Source organism: Diorhabda sublineata, chromosome 3 (assembly GCF_026230105.1).
Source record: "Diorhabda sublineata isolate icDioSubl1.1 chromosome 3, icDioSubl1.1, whole genome shotgun sequence".
In the NCBI taxonomy this organism is placed as follows: Eukaryota; Metazoa; Arthropoda; class Insecta; order Coleoptera; family Chrysomelidae; genus Diorhabda; species Diorhabda sublineata.
This window is the reverse complement of record NC_079476.1, coordinates 9065998-9086294: the sequence shown is the minus strand read 5'-3', so window position 1 is coordinate 9086294 and position 20297 is coordinate 9065998. Positions and strand designations below refer to the sequence as shown.

The 20297-nt window shown below is 31.8% G+C and overlaps 2 protein-coding genes across 5 annotated transcripts in view; one reads left to right on the top strand and one right to left on the bottom strand.

Moving 5' to 3' along the window:
• Positions 1-18388, bottom strand: part of LOC130442172 (arrestin domain-containing protein 2-like) — a 300222-nt gene extending 281834 nt beyond the window's left edge. Inside the window, exon 1 of one of the 2 annotated variants that reach the window (XM_056776273.1) lies at positions 15344-18388. The gene's annotated coding sequence lies outside the window, so the exon portion shown is untranslated. The remainder of the gene's footprint in view (positions 1-15343) is intronic. The other variant, XM_056776270.1, reaches the window with a different exon arrangement.
• Positions 1-20297, top strand: part of LOC130442171 (chondroitin proteoglycan 2-like) — a 75594-nt gene that overhangs the window by 51527 nt on the left and 3770 nt on the right. For all 3 annotated transcript variants that reach the window (XM_056776268.1, XM_056776269.1, XM_056776267.1), the window contains 5 exons: positions 2934-3119; positions 4173-4208; positions 4300-4317; positions 7844-8029; positions 14125-14160. In XM_056776268.1, coding sequence (XP_056632246.1) covers positions 2934-3119; positions 4173-4208; positions 4300-4317; positions 7844-8029; positions 14125-14160 — 462 coding nt within the window. The remainder of the gene's footprint in view (positions 1-2933; positions 3120-4172; positions 4209-4299; positions 4318-7843; positions 8030-14124; positions 14161-20297) is intronic.

Genomic DNA, 20297 nt, shown 5'->3' with positions numbered 1-20297 from the left:
ATTTGGATACTCGACCTTGTGCTTTCCTTTTTCAGGCAACAATAGTTTCAATGTATTGCTGGATTTATAAACCAACTAGCAGACCCGGCCACTCGTTGCTGTTGCTGACTGATTTGATTTGAAATAATTCTAATGATAACACAATTGCTCTCTCTTCTGCTTGTTCAATTATATTATACTGGCATCGAGTTGTTACACGTTCATCACAATTGCGCATAAAATAGATCTGAAGAAATTTTGCATTGGCATCAATGATCCAATTTTATGATATACCTGACCTTGAATTTTTAATGTTGTCTCAAAATTACGACCATCAGATGACAAATCACAAACTTTGGATGCTCCGAACGACTTTATTTGGAAGCAAGAAAAAAATTTTCATGTCTTACGCAAAAATAATTTTGATTCATTTGAAATTTCGGAAAGAAGGGATTTCAAAGGTTCAGGTGGAGTAGGGAGTGGTGACAATACATCTTTTCCTGATGCGCAACACATGCCGGATGTTTCATTGCGAAATTTTAACGCCTGACAATAAATGCATATTTTGTCCATCGCACCAAGAGTAACTTTGGAATCTATTAATCGATCGATTAATTGATGTCTGGTTCATAATTAAATGCAAGACGAACAAATGATCCACGTGTTACTGCGCAGTTGGTTCGATGATTTTCTCAGTTTTGTTCTCTATATGAATCTATGTGTTGTTGACGTGTCACCCTGGTTCTCAATTCATTTTCCTGTCGACGATTATGACGCTGTTCTCGTACACGAATTTCAGCTGTGCGAATTCTTTGAGCTGTATTTCTTTCTGCTCTCTGTTCGATTGATTCATAAGCTCTTTCAACACGTGTACATCGAGTCTTCTTGCTACGGGCTTTAAGGTTGGATTTTTTGGGTGGCATTTTACTAAAAATAGTAATTGAATTTTTAATGTTAATGAATTTCGCTGTTCTCAGAATAAGGGGAGTTAGAAGCGACGTTAAGTGTTATAGGCAAAATAATGCATTTATAGTGTGTAGTCTAAGAAAATATATAACATTAAAGTGTGGCGCTATCTATGAGGTGCAAACGAGAAAATTTTACAGTTGTCTGTAAATAAATTCGCTTAAGGCCCCATCTGTTCCAGACTTATGGAAACTACGATTAATAACACTCAACGTTGATGATCAGTTTATTATTAATTATTAATTACTGAGACCATTAATTCAAATAATAACTACCCTATCATTTACGTTTAACCAAATTATAAATATTCCAACTTTTATGAATATCAGTTGACTCGTTTTTGACTTCATTCACACATTCATATACATGGACACTGAATTTTTAAGTATCAATATTTTAAACCCGAAATGTTAAAATTTCCTTCCGGTCCCTTTGCATAAACAGGGTTGAAAGGAACTTGAGCAAATTTTTTTTTGTATATTATTATTCTTAATCACAGAAGTATCCCAAAATAATAAATGTCCATTAGTTTTTGGGATATAATCTTCTACGTTTGCCGTTTTCGTATCAAATGTAGCAAAAATATCATCCACATACCTGTACTAAAACTACTGGCTAATTTGCTTTTCACAGTGACCAATGAATAGTTTAACCATAAACGGTAATAGGCAATTCTTTCTGAGTTGTTTCGATTCGAATACTAGAAATAGTTTTGTTATCGTTAGTTGTAAATATTATTCTATTATATCAGCTCCGAAGTTATTAAAGTTCAGTAAGCCCTCAATATACCTCAAAGCTAGCGGTATCAACACGCTGGGTAATAATCAACTTAAAAGAGAGTAAAATTTGCACAACTTCAATTTTTGTATTCTACTGTGTAATTGTGAGTGTTTGTGTAAGGGTAGTGAACAATGTGTAGGTATGAAAATCTCCAGGTTTCTCAATCCTCCTAAACTGTGCAACGGTACGAGATTACGTGTCAACGCTATTCAGAAAAACGTATCCCTTATACCTTCCGACTACCCTTATATTAGAGTCTGTTTTGCTATGACTATCAATTGATCACAAGGTCAAACTTTGAAAGTGGCAGGAATCGATTTGAGAGAGAACTGTTTGTGCCATGGTCAATTTTATGTAGCCTGTTCACGAGTAAGGTTATCCGTCAAGTTTAGTTATTTCAGCAAAAGATGGCAAAACAACTAATGTGGTTTACAGAGAAGTATTGACATAAATTATATATGATACAATATTTTCTTTTGCGTTTTTGAAACCATTGTTACTTTAATAATAAATCATTTATTTGATATCTTTATGTTAATGAGATGTATGTACGTATTTGTTCTATTATTTATCATATAAATAATAAATGTGTGCAATTTTTAAATGATAATGTATCTATTATAATAATAATAATAACCCCGCCACGAGTATTGCTAGTAACTCTATACTCATCCTAAGAGCACTTCTAGACGTCCGTTTTTTTTTCACCGGATAACGGACCGTCAATAAACCTTTCAACTTTTATTCCATGTCAATAGCAGCCATTTTTAAAAGATCGCAGGTAGACGGCACTCCAGTTGCAGAAAACAGGCAATACGTCCGGCAACGTCAACACGTACCGATACACTGGCGTGGAGGACCGCACTTTCTTACACCGAAGCGGTGTCCGTCCCGCCGAGGAGAAGCGGTGGTGAATCCGGCGTATATTGTTTGCCGGACCGATGTCCGGTGCATGTACAAACATTCATACACTACCGCGAATCCGGCAAAAACACGGTCCGTTGTCCGGTGAAAAAAAAACGGACGTCTACAAGCACAACAGAGATGAATAGATTATTCACAATAATAATATATCTATCTGTCGCATTGATAATAAAATGTAGTTTCTTAATATTTTTGGCAATCTTCAGTCAATTTTATATAGCTACTTTAGAATATTTGCTTTGAATTAAATGAATAATTTATGCATGTTCTTCTTATTTTCACAGCGAATCCCACTTCAATCGATCCTATTTGTCCATCAACAGAAGGAACCACAAACGTCGTTTACCCAGATGATTGCAGTAAATATTACAAATGTACTGATGGACATAGCAGCATTCTCAGTTGCCCAGAAAATATGTTATTCAATCCAAAAACCAATAAATGTGATTATATGGACAACGTATCTTGTAGTAAGTAATCATCAGCAACATTTCCAAAAGAATAATTTAATTCTTCATCGCAAAAGAAATTTGAATGGCATTAAAAGCTTTTTGAACATGGTTCAAATTTCTAAACAAGAAAAAATATAAATACATTCAATAATATATATATATATATATATATATATATATATATATATATATATATATATATATATATATATTATATTATATCTCTGATAATTTCTACAATCTCCCTGAAAGTGTTCACGGAAATGTTATATACAGGGTGTTGAGAAAAATGAGGTAGGACTAGAGCATTGAGAAAAGAGCTTTATACATAATACAATTACTTCTAATTTAACTAGCAATATTGCTTCAAAATTTTCTACAAATTGGCTTTCAAAGATGACAAATTACATAAATTTGTTTTTTCTGGCTTTGAATGAGGTGGTTTGAATTTGTAGTATTGGTTGTAGCTAGATTAGTTACGCTTCATTGTCACTAGTAGTGGTTTAATACCATCAGATTCGAAATTAGATTTCGCATAATATCATAATTGACCACTCAGTACATCTTCTCATATTTTTCCTTTGTTGTAATCCTTCTATATAATAAAACGATCACTTCACTCCAGTCTAGTAGCACATTCTCTTTGATATTCGTTATTAAATAAAGAACTAGGTGAAGATAAATTTTCTGATACAAAAAATGTTTACGCTTCTTTCGTATGTTATTCAAAATTTATATTCTATGAGAGATATTGCAAACAGGATCTAAATATTTCGCTATTGTAGTAGAATAGCAAGCTGGAATAGGTTGAAACTTTTAGTTGCTCTTCTTGAGGGTATGAGACATACTAGTTAAAATAAATTTAATGTGAGCTATTGTAGCCATGGAACATTGTTACTATTCTCATATCAAAAACAGATGCCGGATAATTTTAGCAGCTAAAACTCATATTTTCTGCAGTTTTCTACCTAAATAGGTCATCTATCAGTAATTATCGTCATATTAATTACATTAATAATGAAATTTATTCACTTTTATTTCTAATAATTATTACGAGCTTCTTTTTTTTAGATTCGACTACTCCACATACCTCTACATCAACTATAAGTGAGTCTATATAAAGTTGTTAAAATTAATATCCTAGTTCGTAATATCAATGTGAGAAATATGTGACTAATATTAATTTTATTTGTTTCAGCAACAACTTCTACTCCAGGTAAATATTTTCTCTCAATGACGCATTTGTTTTTAGAACTTGAGTATCATTTAACTTGTATCGACATTATCTAAGCCTATAGAAGATAATATTTAGCATAGGATGACAAATCATCTTGAAAATACCTACACGTCGATTATGACCAATATTATCGATTTTCACAACTTAATCTCTATAAGATACATGGTACATTTGAAATTTTAACCTTGCCCTTTATAAAATAAAACAATACGAATTCTAGAAGATCCGAAAAGATACATATTTCAATAGTTTTCGTAAATATTATTAAATGCTGAGAATAACGTTGTAATCTGAAAATGTTGGAGCGACGTTTGCCAAGAATAGGTTAGGTTAATTGCAAATGGACTGTTCTAGAATGACGTCATTGACAATATTTGCTAAATGGCATACATTGTCATCCAAAAATCCCTCATTATTTTTGTATTGCGAATTGTCCATCGCGTGCTAAGTGAGAGTGCAGATCGTTTTTTCGATTTTTCTGACTGAGAGGTTGATTCATAAACTTGACTTTCCATTTGCCGTTGCCGTTTACTGTTACAAAATCAAAAACATTGGATGAATCAACATAAATGAATTTCATCATTTCCCGTCGGCCGTTCGTAGCAACTTTCGCAGCAATAGAAAAGACTCAATCACATCTTTTTGCGTTTGTCACGTGATTCTGACGGATGACATTAGAGTTTGATATTGGGGTTATGTCTTTTTCAGTTTGTTTGTTTTTGGTAATCTTTTGGTTTTGTTTGTTTCCTCTCCGTGATTTTCCATAAATACGGGATTACAAACAAAAGCACAAAAATATTACGAAAACAAAAAACAGTACACGCGTCAAAAAGAATAACATAATTTCTAGGTTAACGGCAGCAACGTCAAATTTATGAATATGATATGGAATTTGCTACGAACGTCAAGCGGTAAAATCACCCGCGAACGGTAATGGCAAACTGAAACTTAAGTTTATGAGTCGGCCTGAAATTATCTCACAAAATTCATATCATATGTGGTAATTTTATTTGAAGATATCACCTTCAAATATAACATAATCCTTGTCCCAATGTGATACTCATTACTTAAGGAATAATTTTAAGAGAATTACATTAATAGATGACCCAAGCACATCTCTTATTAATTATATTTGGTATTTAAGACAGTTATAATTGAATATTTTGACATTACCATAATCTGCTAAATTTTATTACATTTGTTAAATTAATGATGTGGACGTCAACTTAAATATAATTTAACTATAAAGATTTTATGTTGATAACAAAATTTTTAATAAGAAAATAGTGAAAAAGTATATATAAGTGTGAATTAAAAATTCAAATACAAATATTCAGGGGTCCTTAATTGGAAGTATTTTTAGAAAATTCATATAACTTACGAATTATCTAATATACTTGACCAATTTCTATGAGTTATCAGACTTGCCAGTTTTTTTAAATGAAACTTCATAATGTTCTATTGGGAGGGTAAAGAAAGCTTTTAGATTTCATTCTATATACATCATTCTAAAAAAAGTACTTTCTCCAAACATACAAGGTATAATTAAGAATACGAATTCCTATTACCCCTACTGGGTTCACAGTTAGTGGCTAAATTTACAGTTCTCGGCTGATCTGGTAAAGGTAGTAAGAAGCAAGCATGAAAGCATAATCTCTGCTTATAAACACAATTAGAAATTCAAGCTCTTCATACCACTGGGAAAATTGCCCATTATCTTTCAAATCGTTGTAAGCAATGAATATATGTACTCAGGAGTGTTTGGATAGAAACCTCTTTAGGATGTACAATTGTCACACTTTCTGATAGTGAGGCAGCTTTAAAATATCTGAAGGCTATTAAGTGCACGTCCAAGCTAGCGAGGAAGATGACAAAATCTAAAAGCAGTTGCTAACAGACAGAAAGTATCCTTTATGTGGCTGGTAGGCCATCAGAGTATACCAGCCAATAAGGAAGCATACAGATTTGCTCAAAGGCCATATAGCACAGGATATAACATATAGCAAAGAATATAGCGTATGTCTCATATAATATCCACGTATAATCACATACACACATATACATACAAAATATTATGGAAAAGACTGAAATAAGTCGAAACGTCAATTTTTATCTTTTTTTTTTGGAAATAATTTATGAAAGAAAGGTAAAGATCTTTAGAGAAAAGTCTAAACGTCAAATTTTATCTTTCTCCCAAAAATTTTTGAAAAAACCAATTTTAAAACAGAAGAGACCTTTAGATGCATTAATATTAATCCAAAGAGCTACTGTGGTCTAATAAGACGTCACCTCTATGAAGAACTGAACGTATGGCTGTGTTTTGACATAATAATTTCCCATTTAAAATTATTCGAATTGAAAAACATTTCACAAATGTAACCCAGATAGAGATACAATCTCTTATGTGCAATTTAACTCACCCCCGGTGCAAACCATTGAAATCTGTTGATTTCGTCATTTCGTTGAAGGATACAGTAACAGTCTTTATTGTAACCCTCCATTAACGCATCCTCTGGGATTGCCAAGAATCATGAATTCAGCTATTCAAATTCAAGTTATATTGTATTCATTAAGATCTTAATGGGGACCCACATCATAGATGATTGATTCCAGGTGTTCCTTGGCTTAGTTCCATTAAGGTATCAAATTACGTACTTTTTTTGTATCGATGTGAGTCTTATACTTATAAATATTTATGATACATCAGGATTTTTCAGTATTTAAGAGCGGTCTGCAAACAGAGAGACATCTTAATATTCTGGCGTTCGTTCGAGTATGGTCGTCGGATTATTGAAACCACGGTCAACTACTTATTTCATTATTGAATAAATAGTTTATTTCAAAGTAGTTTTGATGTTTTAATACAACGAATGTGGTCAACCATCAATGGTTAGCCCGAAGATACATTACAGGCTGAAGAATCAGATGTAGTCTTCTAACAGGACGCGACGCTTCAATAAAGAAATTATTTGGCCGAATTCCATACGCGTACTTGATATGAATTTGAAAATGGGTCCTTACAATTGTAAATGATTTCTCTTTAAAGATCTTCATAATTTTAATTCCCTTTCCAGCTTCCTAGCTCATTCTATACTCATTTACTCATTCTAAGACGAGCCTAGAGTAAAATATAAAGTATAGTTCACAATGATAATACATAATAATAATATGATAATAGTATTTTAATAAAGACTGCAACGGATCGAAAAATCAAATTTTCACCTGCCTTTAAAAATAAAAATAAAAAGTTTTAAACAGAAGAGATCTAAAATCAAGACGATTTAGAAACATAAATATAAGAAGAAGTCTAAGAAATAAGAAATTAATGAAATAAAGAAATTAATGAAATAAAAATTCATCCATTCATTATTTAGAAATAAATTATAGTATCTCAATTTTATTGGTAATGTTGCTAGTATTTTGTACCTAATCACACGCTTTGAATATTTGGAATAAGCATCGTTGAATGAAGAATAAATTATAATGTTTATCATCATTTTCACAGCGAATCCCACTTCAATCGATCCCATATGTCCATCAACAGAAGGAACTACAAACGTCGTTTACCCAGATGATTGCAGTAAATATTACAAATGTACTGATGGACATAGCAGCATTCTAAGTTGCCCAGAAAATATGTTATTCAATCCAAAGACCAATAAATGTGATTATATAGACAATGTATCGTGCGGTAAGTAATCAATCAATAATAAATATGCTCAATACTCATAATTTAACTCTCCAAAGCAAAATAAAATCGAATGGTAATGAAAACTTTTCTATCTAGAAAAGAGATATAAAAATGAGTTCCTAAAAATTGGCTCTTCACATTTAACAATCTTTCATACATCATTGGAAGAAAATATTATATGCAGGGTGTTAAGAAGCTAACGTAGCTAGGATTAGTTTATAGGGGAAAAACTTTTCAAATAATACGATTCTCCCTACATAATACGGTATTTGGTAAATATGAAACCTAAATTATAAATTACCTCAACGAAACAATGTCTGCGTAAAAATATGTTGAGCTAAACGGGTATACCTACTAGTTCCTAAGCTTGCAGCAATTCTTAGTTTTCGGCATAACATTCTCATTTCGTCGCCATTATATACTTGCTCAAGTTCAGGTCTCGCTTGTCTATAGGATTTCCCAGATTATAACATAATTCCACCATAGCTTAATTTCTTCCATTAAACAGCTATTTCTCGTAATCCATCACATTCTTTTAGCCTGTATAGCCAACAAGATGGAGCCCACAGGATTCCGTTAACTCTCAACTGCTCGTGAAAGTTTTCGGCTTGCCTAGCTAACATATCAGCTTGTGATACTAGAACCCCGTCTGATCATTTCATCAAAAACAATCTAGTTATAAGCACCAATCGAAAGGTAGACCCTTTTAGAGAATTTCTATCAGAAATAGCGTTTGCACTGTCAGCTTTAGCCACAAAGCTCTGTAATTTGGCTTTTCTGTTAACAATATCACGGGCCGTTTGTTAACCAATATTTTATGTTTTAGCTAACACAACTACACCTATGTTATTATCAAATTGTGTATAAATTCATATTTTTTACTCAATAGTTTGAGCATTTTGTTCATGCTTTTCATTAGCAGCGACACGCTGCATTTTGTGTGTTCATTCGCGCCTTACACTTATAGAGTGTGAATTTGGAGGTGTAAGTGGTATAGAATCTACCATATTCGCTTGCCATTAGCAATTCATCAACAATATTTAAGCAGCATGTAATACTTGTTCCATTGTCCACCCGGTATTTTTCTAGTTAAGCCGGCTTGCGCATAATAGTAGAATAAATAACGCTAACCTCCAACTTTACATATATTTCTATTAGACCAGGGTCGATAATTTTTTAGCCAAAAAAAATTATAGTAGGATGGCATCTATTAGACAAGGCAGAGGATATAAAAATGATGAAGGGATAATGAATTCCGGTCGATCTGAGTTCGGAAAGTGAGAGGGGGTGAGTATTTAAGGGAAAAAAGGTTTTTTTTTAATTCCACCAATACTATTAGTTCTCCCTGATGCTAATTCGTACAGTTTCTTATTTATGCCCGTAGTTTTAGCAGAGCTTCGCAGTACAACTAATGAAATCAAAAATAAATACTCATCTGAAACTGATGGACTTTAACGTTTCATTTCAAAGACGGCTATAATTATACCTGTGCATAAAGAAGGGGATAAAAATCAAGTATCGATTTATCGCCCAACTGTACTCGTTACCACGTTATCTAAGATCATAGAAAGATTGGCCAAGAAGAGAGTTCTATCATTTCTTTTCAAATATTGAATTCTTACTATGCACAAATGATGCTATATGCTCCCTCCTTAATAATGTGTACTCTAGCCTAAACAGCCATCACCAAGGCTATCGATTGGGTCAATCATAATATTTTAATCAACAAATTACAGTACTATGGTTCAGGGGAACACCTCTTGCGCACGATTTAAGTCATACCTTACCAAAGGAAGTTAGCTTGTAACGGTTCATATAACGATGACTTCTTGAAAGACAATAGAATGTGGAGTGCTCCAAGGCTTAATACTAGGTCCTATTTTGTTTCTTCTGTTTATAAACGACATTGCCAATCTGGACATCAGTGGTAAAATATGTCCATTTGCAGACGACACTAGCTTCTCTTAGAGCAGCCCTGAACTCACGGCACTTCCTAGGACCATATCTAGTGACCTAATCATCCTTAAATCATGGTGCTATTCTAATCCTCTCTGACCCAACGTTTCTAAAACCAAAGTTTCATCATATAAAAATACATTGCAGCCTTTTTTATTAAATAATATCACCATTGACGTCGCTGAATCTATAAAATTCTAAAATTCTTATCTAAAAAATCAATTTCCTCCTGCTTTATACTAGGATCAGTTTCCAAAAAACTGAACATATCCACCCCGTTAACTGTCTATTATGGCCTCTTTGAGTCGAATCTCCTATATGCTCTTCCTTTTCGGAGTACGCGTAGTGCGACTCAATTTGAGCGAATCCTCAAATTACAAAAGAGAGCTGTTAGATATTTACTCGATCTATACAGCAGGGCTCACTGCAGGGACTTCTTTAAAATATCAAAAATTTTGACTCTTCTTCACACATAGCACGCTTCTCCAATTTCAGTAAGGTCGTTGCATGGCTATCCGCTTAGGAACGCGAAGCACGACCTTCATCTATCTACTCCACGTGCAGAATTAGTTAAGGGCTCAATATTTTACAATGCAAAAAATGCACAATCACTTGCCCATTGAAATCAAATCGAAATAATCTTTTCCCGAATCTGCCATAATTTGATGGCATATTTACTGGAAAGTGTCTTCTACTCTAAACGACTTCTATTCTAATAATAATATTACATGCTGCATACTGGTTTAATTTTGCTGTGGACCACGTCACCTAAAAACTAGTGTGATAACACCTATCCCAAAAGTAAATAAACGAAAGAAACCTTCAGAGTTTAGGCCTATTAATCTTTTACCAGCTGTAGATATGATCATTGAAATTTTTAATTTTTAATCAACTTAGGAAGTTCTTCGAAAAAAGTAACTTGTTTTTTATGGGACAGTCTGGCTTTAGAAGTCAGCATTTCTGGAGTCAGCGATTCAGTACGTGTGTGCAAATTGGCGAGAAAAAATAAACATTGGTGATTTAGTGATTGCTGTTTTTGTTGACCTTCAGCGTGCTTTTGAGACAATTGACCGTCGAATTCTTATAAGAAAACTGCAATACTATGGTGTGAATAAATGTGCTTTAAGTTGGATTAATAACTATTTAAAAAACAGATTTCATAAAACAAAAATGTCAGGCGTGGTATCTCAAAAGAAGGAAAGTGTGCTGGATGTACCCCAGGGAAGTATCCTGGGCCCACTTTGGCTTATAATATATATTAATGATCTTCATATAGTTTTAAAAAATTGTTTCGTTAATTTATTTGCTGATGATACCCTTATATCAGTATCTGGGCAAAACTACTTAGAAATTGTGAATATTTTGAATGATGAACTTAAGATATTGTATAAATGGTTTTGTCAGAATAGATTAAAATTAAACTCCTCAAAAACAAAATGTATGGTGGTGGGCTCAGCTATAAATTGTAAGAAATTTTATAATCTAAATTTGTCTCTATCCATAATAGAGTTTGTGAAAGAAATTATATTTGGGTGTCATTTTAGATCCACAATTAAATTTTTCAATTCATTTTGATTATTTTTGTGAGAAATTAGGCAAAAAATAGGGTTTTTCCGTTGAATATCTTATTGTGCTTCTGAATGGATTAGAATGATGAAATATAAAACCATAATTTTGCCTCACTTTACATATTGGAGCTCAGTATTAATTTCTTGCAACAAGGAAGATGTGTGTAAATTACAAATACAACAGAACAAAATCATGAGTATTTTGTTAAATTGTAGTAAATATACACCAATTGATTACATGCTTGAAACTCTAAATTGGCTAACTGTTGAGCAGAACATTAAAAGAGCGAATCTCCTTTTAATATATAAAATTGAACATAACCTAATGCCAGAGTATTTAAATGCATACTTAGAGAAACGACTGCACGACTGCAGTTTCATAATTATAATGTTAGATCCAAACAAAACGATAATCTTGACATTGTACGAACCTCAGCATTGCAAAAAACACTGTTTTAATGAATTGAGTGTGAGTGTGAAATGTACCAAATGTATATAAATTTAATAAACGGCTGTTTACGTATTTGCGCAATCAAAGTTGATTTTGTAATGTTTCTAATTTAGTTATAAGCAGCTAAGTACTAAATAAAGATATTTATTTATTTATTTATTATTTACTAATTATTCTCTATTACTATTACCCATAATTTTGTTACTCATTGTGGTTTTCTTCTGTATATTTAAATTTTAGTTTATTTGTTTTATCTTTTTTTATGTTTTTTCTTTAGTTTTTACAAGCTTTTGTCTTATGACTATAAAGCATTTCTTTCTCTTTCTCTCTCTCTGTCTCTCTCTCTACAGAAAAAAAGTTAGTTGGTGGAGTTGTAGGTTGTTTTATCTTTTTTTATGTTTTTTCTTTAGTTTTTACAAGCTTTTCTCTTATGACTATAAAGCATTTCTTTCTTTCTCTCTCTCTCTGTCTCTCTCTCTACAGAAAAAAATTTGTTGGTGGAGTTGTAGGTAATCAAAATGTACGAGTACACAACCATTGTTCGTACACTTTTTTGACTTAACCACAAAATTTATGTGAAATATTAAAAAAACCATGTGTCGGGTTTTTCATTTATATCTTTAAAAAAATATCTTTCTCACAAAATCTAGTGAAAACATACAATTCTATGTCCTAAACTCACTGTAATTTTACTGATTTAAAATATTCATTTTTACCCATAAGATCCAAAAAGTACCCTAATCTTCAATGGAAAAATCTCACGGCAAAATATTCGATTTTTTTAAAAAGTTGTTTGTTTTTGTTTGTTGAAATAACTACTTTTTGATGAAATAAGAAAAATATACAATACTATGCAAAAGTTTTTAGAGAATGGAATAAAACGAAAGAAGCTCCAGTCTGAAATTTTTTTTCGTTATTTTGATAATTTTGAGCTATTTATTCAAATTCACACTTTAATTACTCAAATGTAAGATTCCATGTTATATTGATAAACGAGAAAAACAAAATTACAAAAGTGTTGGTGTTCATATAATGAACAGCGATTGAAAAAAATATATGAAATCAGTTTATGCGGCCGTCATTTTGAATTTTCCAAATTGGAGAACACAAACATTAGAGAAAATATTTGTCTATATTTTTGTATGCTATTAATTTTATATGATTTGAGTATGATCAGCCATCCCACGACGATAATCATGGAACTCTATACATAGACTATTGTTGATACGAGAAATATATTTATCATATCTATTGTATGCGGAAACATTTATTTCTGGAGATAACGGAAGTGACCATTATCTCAGGAAGATGAACAGATATCGAACCATGGATAACTTTGTTCTATAGATCTCATCAAGATCTATCCGTGTCTGATAGTCATAATGATTGACGCATGCTCTGAAGAGTTTCCGTGAAAAAAGATGCACATGCATCATTTTTATCAAAAAACCTAACCTAACTTCACAAACATTACTAAATTTTAATTCTATTTATTGATTTTTCGTGACTTTTCACACAAAGATCTTAATGAGATCTATTAAACAAAGTTGTCCATGGTTCGATATCTGTTAGCTTTCCTGAGATAATGGTATCTCCGGAAGTAAATGCTTCTCCTTAAAATAGATATGATAAATCGATTTCTCGTAATATCAATAGTCCATGTATAAGGTTTCATGATGATTGTTGTGGAGTGACAATTTTCTAAATGTTAAACATTTTTCGTAAAAGCTAAATTAACAGTAGAAATTTTTTTTGATATCTTATTTTAGATTATTGTAGGGCATAAGATTCCCACAATTTTATGATTTCTTCAATATTTTGCCAGCAGAAATTATAAACTTATCACCATTTAAGTCCAGATTTTCAAGCTGCGTCGCAAATTTCAAGTTTTCACGAAAATCGTAATCGTAATCATAATATGAAGACTTCACAATCAAAAAACCCCTCCTTTTATGAAGACCTCAATCGAAAATGTGAAATTTTTACACAAAACCAATACAATTGTTAGTTAATCTTTGACCTATTATCTTTATCATTATCATGAACCATCCGGTATGAAAATATACCCACATCCAAAACATTCGGGTATCGTTTATAACATATTTTCGCTTTGATTCCAGATCTAACCACTACACATGGTTCCGGAACTACCACAAGTAAGTCTGAATTGTTATGAATTCTAAAAATTTGAAGTTGCTTTCAATCAGGATTCGGATTCATGAAGATTTACTACTCACCTTCTGTGCAAATATGTTTTTTGTGTTAACCAACTAGCATTTCACATGAAACGAGAACGAAACTTTTAGAAATTCGTCTCGATCTCCTTAAATTGAAAAAAATATCTTGATATAATCTCATTTTCGTCTCTTGAATTGTTCTTATGTCTTACACCGTTGAATATCGTTATCAAGTGAATAACGGCTTTCTTTTAACGTTCAAAATCACTGATGGTACAACAAAATTTATATCGCGATAAAGCAAAACGAGATTTAATCAGAGAAAAAAAAATTTCGAGTTCGTTTGTTAAGCGTTAAAAGTATAGAGAGAAAACAATTTAATATGATTATTCAACTTCATTTTTAATAATTCTTATCATATTTATTTTTCGTTTTAGTTATTTTTACAGGAGATTTTATTGTTAATACAGGCTGGATCATATTTTTACCATAAGTAGAACCTCTCGGAGAGGATATTATTTTAGTTAAAATACTTGAACTTCATAACATGTGTGTACATCATGTTTGATAAAATTCGATTGTTCACTAAAAATTGAATAAAAATGCGACAACTTTGTCCAATACGCTGTTTTCATTGGTTATTTAGATCTGAAATCTGAGATCTGAAAATCACTTATTGCATTTAAAAAAAAATATTATATAGGGTGCAATGTTTAATATGAATCCCTAAATTAAATCCGGTCCTGGAATTTCGAAACTAATACCAGTGGAATACTTGATAGTAGTGTACTGTAAAATTTGAAAAATCAAATGATTTGTGTAAACACAATAGCCAATTAAAATAAATGGCCAATTTTACATATACCTTGTATAGAGCTGGTATAAAAAATTATTTTGGTCTAAGAATATTTATATTGAGTCTCCTGTATGAACAAAAATTGAAAGCCTACTTCGCATTACATACCCGCTTTTGTTTCGAAATAATTCCTAAAATAATTAACAAATAACGAGAACTATATTAATCTTTCAGACAAAACTAATCCCCACCACAAACCAATTCGAACAAGTTAGAACATGATAAATCGAAACTAAATTTTTAAATTTTTTTATATAATAAACTAAATCCCAAAAAAGGAGAAACTGGAATATAAAAATCACTCACCAGTTCACATTTTTTATTTGATTCGCATCCATCAAAAGATTAGAAGTTTCTAGATATTATCAACACTTTTCATATCACAAACTCAATATTATTTTAAAATACGAAAAAGTACTGAATTATCCTATACACACTTCCGAGTATGTCAAATGTGTGAAGAAAATCGAAATAGACTTATTTGAAAACTGATTTATGAAAATCTAGAGAAAAATTCAATCGAAAATCAACATCCATCCGTCGTCGAATGCCAATTTATACTAATAAGCCCTTTAATGGAGATATAAAATCAATCGTAGACTAATGAGTCATTATTCAATCTAGTTATAGAAAATTTGTCGACGCTCGACAGGTCAGGACTATATTTTATTTGTTCAATCACTTGTTCTCTACAATAGAAATTTTATTGATAATAATATTATACAGTAAATTTGGGTTACTTTGGTCCATTTTTAAACTTTACATTGTTATAACTATTAAAAACCAAATGTTATAAATGTTTGTTCTTGGTTTTATTTTGTAGGTCTTATTAGTACTTTCATCTTTGAAATTGGCAAAAAGCTGACGGATTTCTAAATACACTTTTTTTTTTAATATTGAGTGGCCAAAGTCAGACAGACAAGTTAGGTTACTTTGTCCACACTTGTTTTATTTAGAAAACGTAAGGACTCGCAGATATATAGGTGACTCTGGCCATGGTTATGATTGCCAAATAGGTTTTTGTTATTTTTCAGGATATTGGGCATGTAAGCATAGCAATAATTAAACAAAATGTTTTATAATGATTTTAATTACATAATAAAAGAAAATTCTTTGGAAAAAATAATAGTGGATCAAAATAACATTCTTTGGTTAAGAAAATGAAATTAAATAGCATTCTTTGGTAAAAAAATCGAGACATTCAAACTGTAGCTAAGACTAGCTTAGGAGTATTTTTCAATTTCCGGTATCTTGAAGAAACCTCTCTTGGATGGAATAGGTTTCTCTATGACCTGCAAAAACTCTTCTTCTGCGTACCAGATAATGTCGTCAGACGTGGGCCACTTTCACTGAAACAATCCACTAGGTGCAAGAGTTTTTATTTTGTATTGCTTCATATTTTTCTGAATAATTTACACGATCTTTTCAGGATAAATCTTTTTCTCAAATAAAAACAGATGAAATTTTCCGATTTTGAGTTCTTCGTTACATCCAGTTCTTATATTTTCTTGTGTCTCTTTGTTTTCACTTTCCAGTTATCTGAAGTCTTGGTCTCCATCAGATTGGAGGGAAATATCAACAGAGCTGGACAGTCACTGGACATCATCCTAGTTTTTTTGGTAGGGCAGAAAGCGATATTTTTCTAACCTAACCTAACCACTAAGACCCGCAACTTGTTGTTTTTGAATGTCGCCTATTTAACTGCTCCTTCCAGCTATTACATTGACTGCTCTTTCAAATCCACTTCTTAAATTTTCCCTTCCCAGTCCTAATAAGGCATCTGTCAATGATTTGAGCAGACGTGGAAAAACTGGAATTTTTGAAACGTGGTATTGGCTCCACTTAGTTTATAATTTGTAATAATATCGATATCGGTTAACTCATATGTTTTGTGTTAGGTGGCAAACATTTTGAGAACAAAGGTCCAGAACATGTGTATTTAGGTGCGAAGAAAGGTTATCGCCAATCAATACATTGGTTCCCTCTAAATGTCTTAAAGCAGGAAGAAGTAGATTTCCAAACCAGTCTTTAAATATAGGGCTCTCAAACCACCCGCTCTTTGAGTGATTATAACGGGTTCCTTCTGGTCCCCCTTCCATCCAAGTATCGTACATATTTTTAGATTTATAAACTACGTACCTGAAACATTTCCACAAAATATGACACTTGTAGATTGCTTGGACGAGTTTAGGATACGTTCAGGATATTTGCAACCCCTTTTTTATTGCTTAAGTCGTCGGATAGCGGGGATTCGTCATAATTCCAAATATTTTCTGGTGGACCCCCTCTAATTCTCTTTCTAAATTGTCAAATTATGTATTAGACATTAATTGAAATAGCTGCCCGCATGGATTTTATATTTGCAGCAAAACGTTGTGTCAGTGCTGGATGTCTTTTTAAAATCAGTCTTACCCATTCAGTACCAGGAAGATTATCTCTAAACCTCCTTATATCTACGCCCTTTGGAACTAGATAATTCTTCACAAGTTTTCTCAGATATAAGGAAACCAAAGAAAAACCATATGTCGATGGTACTAAAATATTTGCTTCGATTTTTCCTTCTTCTTCAACTGACAATATAGTCTGACTACCTGGAGTTTTGTTGTGTACTTCCATCACCTTTTTTTGCAATGTGGATCGTGGTATTTTATATGTCTCGGAAGCCAGTTTTTGAGACATTACACTCGACTTAATGAGTCGAACTGTTTCTTCTGATTGTGCTGGCGTATAATTGCAGTAATTCCTGCTTCCAACGGCTCCTTTATCAGGAACCATTATACTTATAATACAGGATACTGGGATGAGATCGAACAAAGATAACATTGACAGTGATCGAAATCAGTAACATACATGTTACATTTTGAAATTTCACGCAAAAACAGATAAAAAACAATTGCGGACTTGCAACAGGTTAAACATGTGTCCAAACTATGGAGTTCAAACGAATAAAATATTTTCTATTGGATCATTTTGACCGCCCTCTAGCGGTACAACCTGCAAACCTAAGTTTGCCAACACCGCAAATACACTTTCTTCAAGGTTGTATGAAGTCGCACTTCCATCTAAAAATCTTAGATGTCGCCTAGTTATTCACCCATCAGTAAAGTTTTCGAAGATGAAGATTGCTCTATTTCTATTATTTTGTTTTATTATTTTTTTTTGGGAACTTGAAAACAATTTTTTTTTGTCCAATATACTCTATAGAAACGGTAGAAAATCATATCTGGAAAATATTTATTATAACGTAATTGTGCATAAATAGAATAAATATTAAAAAATGAAAAAAGTAAACCCTAGTGGCTAGACACAATATACAAGGTGTCCCACGACAAGCTAAAACTATCTGTATATGGCAAAATACTCATAGTAAAGTCATGAAAACTCCTATGTTTGGGTTTTACGATACGAAATTTTCATCTAAAATATTTTCAAAGATGGCCGACTTCCGGTTCTACCGGAAGACGACTGTAACTTTGTTGTTTTCAGGGAAAGACCCTGTATATTAATACATTTTTGAAATATACGTAAAAATTTAGTATACTTTTGCCTGAAAACTTTTCTCGAAAAATACATACTTTTTGAGATATTAATTTTTTTGTAAAAAATTTGACAATTGCAGACCATTATAAATATTTTGTTTACGAGGAAACCCTTAAAGATATAGAAATGGATTCTGTTCGGTTGCTTTTATCAAGGTCAGACGTATTTGAATCTATGTCGAGAAATGTTTCATTATATACAAGTTGTGTATAAAAGTTATTCCAAGTTTCTTCATTGTTTTAAGTAGAAACACCCAGTTTCTTCTATTTTAATGAAATCAGGGGTAAAAATAAGACAAATTCGCGTATACTTTACTATTTCTAAACCTTACCGTTATCTAGATATTAAATGTTCTGTAAATTTTAAAAGATGCAGGTGGGGTCTAAATTTTATTTATTCTTTATTAAATTGAGAACGAGCTATTTTAACGATTTTCGAAAGTATTAACAATTGACTAATGACAGTTGAATAAGTGTCATTTATTACAAAGCCTGCTAAAAGTATACATAAAAAATTAAAACTTGTTAAAAATTATAATAATAATTTAAAACAATTTCTAACCGACTAAAAGTTGGAGTAGGATTAGTAAATATAATTTGATTTGATTTTTTTCACAGACCTTGACAAGAAAAATACTTTTTTATTTCTCAGTGCTTGTATCAACGGGTCAAAATAAAATTTATCATACTCATAATGACCATTTTCCCGTGTATTGATCCCATACAGCACAGATTTTCATAAAAAATTTGAATTAAGTTCTACTTACCTTCTACTTCAAAACCTACCCTATGCCTAGGAATATCCCCTTCTCGGGGATGAAAAGTTTTTCATTAAAAATAAGTATGGAAATCGATAAATTCAATAATTTTAAGCAACTTTTGCTTCATACAGCTTATTCTGAAAGTCGATACTTTTCTACTTATTCGTAAGTGAAATTGTCAGTTCTCAGACAAAAAAAAAACGTTTTTAGATTGTGTTTTGGGAATAAGTGGAAAAATATGCACTTAATAAAAAAAAATGCTGCGACTAAAATTGTAACTTATAAAAAATCGAAAAAATCGCATAATTACGATTCATGCAGGCCCAATATAAATGGAATTTTTGCTTGATTGATATTTTCAAACACCAAAATGGAAAGTTTGTATGTGGAATAACCGAAAACCAATGCATTTTTCGTGGAAAACCTTTCATAAAGTCCTTTAAATAACCTCAAGTTTTGTTCCTTTCGAAAGTTCCTAGCATTAAAACTAAACGATATATAAAGAAAAGAATGTCGATTCCTAATTTTTCGTTGAAAAAAATAGTGATAGTCTCACCCTCTCTTTCACCCCATTTGAAAAAAATCGATGCCACTTCACAATTCGCTTTATTCGTGTTCAAATAAGCGTTTGTCCGGTTTAATATTTTAATATTTAATATTTAATATTTTTGAAAAAACATGAGCTTGAAATGAAAAAATAGTCTTTTCTTCAAAATAACTTAGAAACTATCAATCATACGCAAAAGTGTTTGGAGTGGAAAACTCTTTGTTTTTCTGTTTGAAAATTTCGTCATTTATTTTGTAGGATTATTGAGTTAAATTAAAATTAAACTTTTTTCCAGTCGAGAAAAGAGATGATAGTCGGACAAAGCCAAATCTGGTGGATAAGGGGGGTGTTCTAGTAATTTAAACCGTAAATCACGAATTGTTTGCAATCCATAATGAGATTTGTGTGCAGGG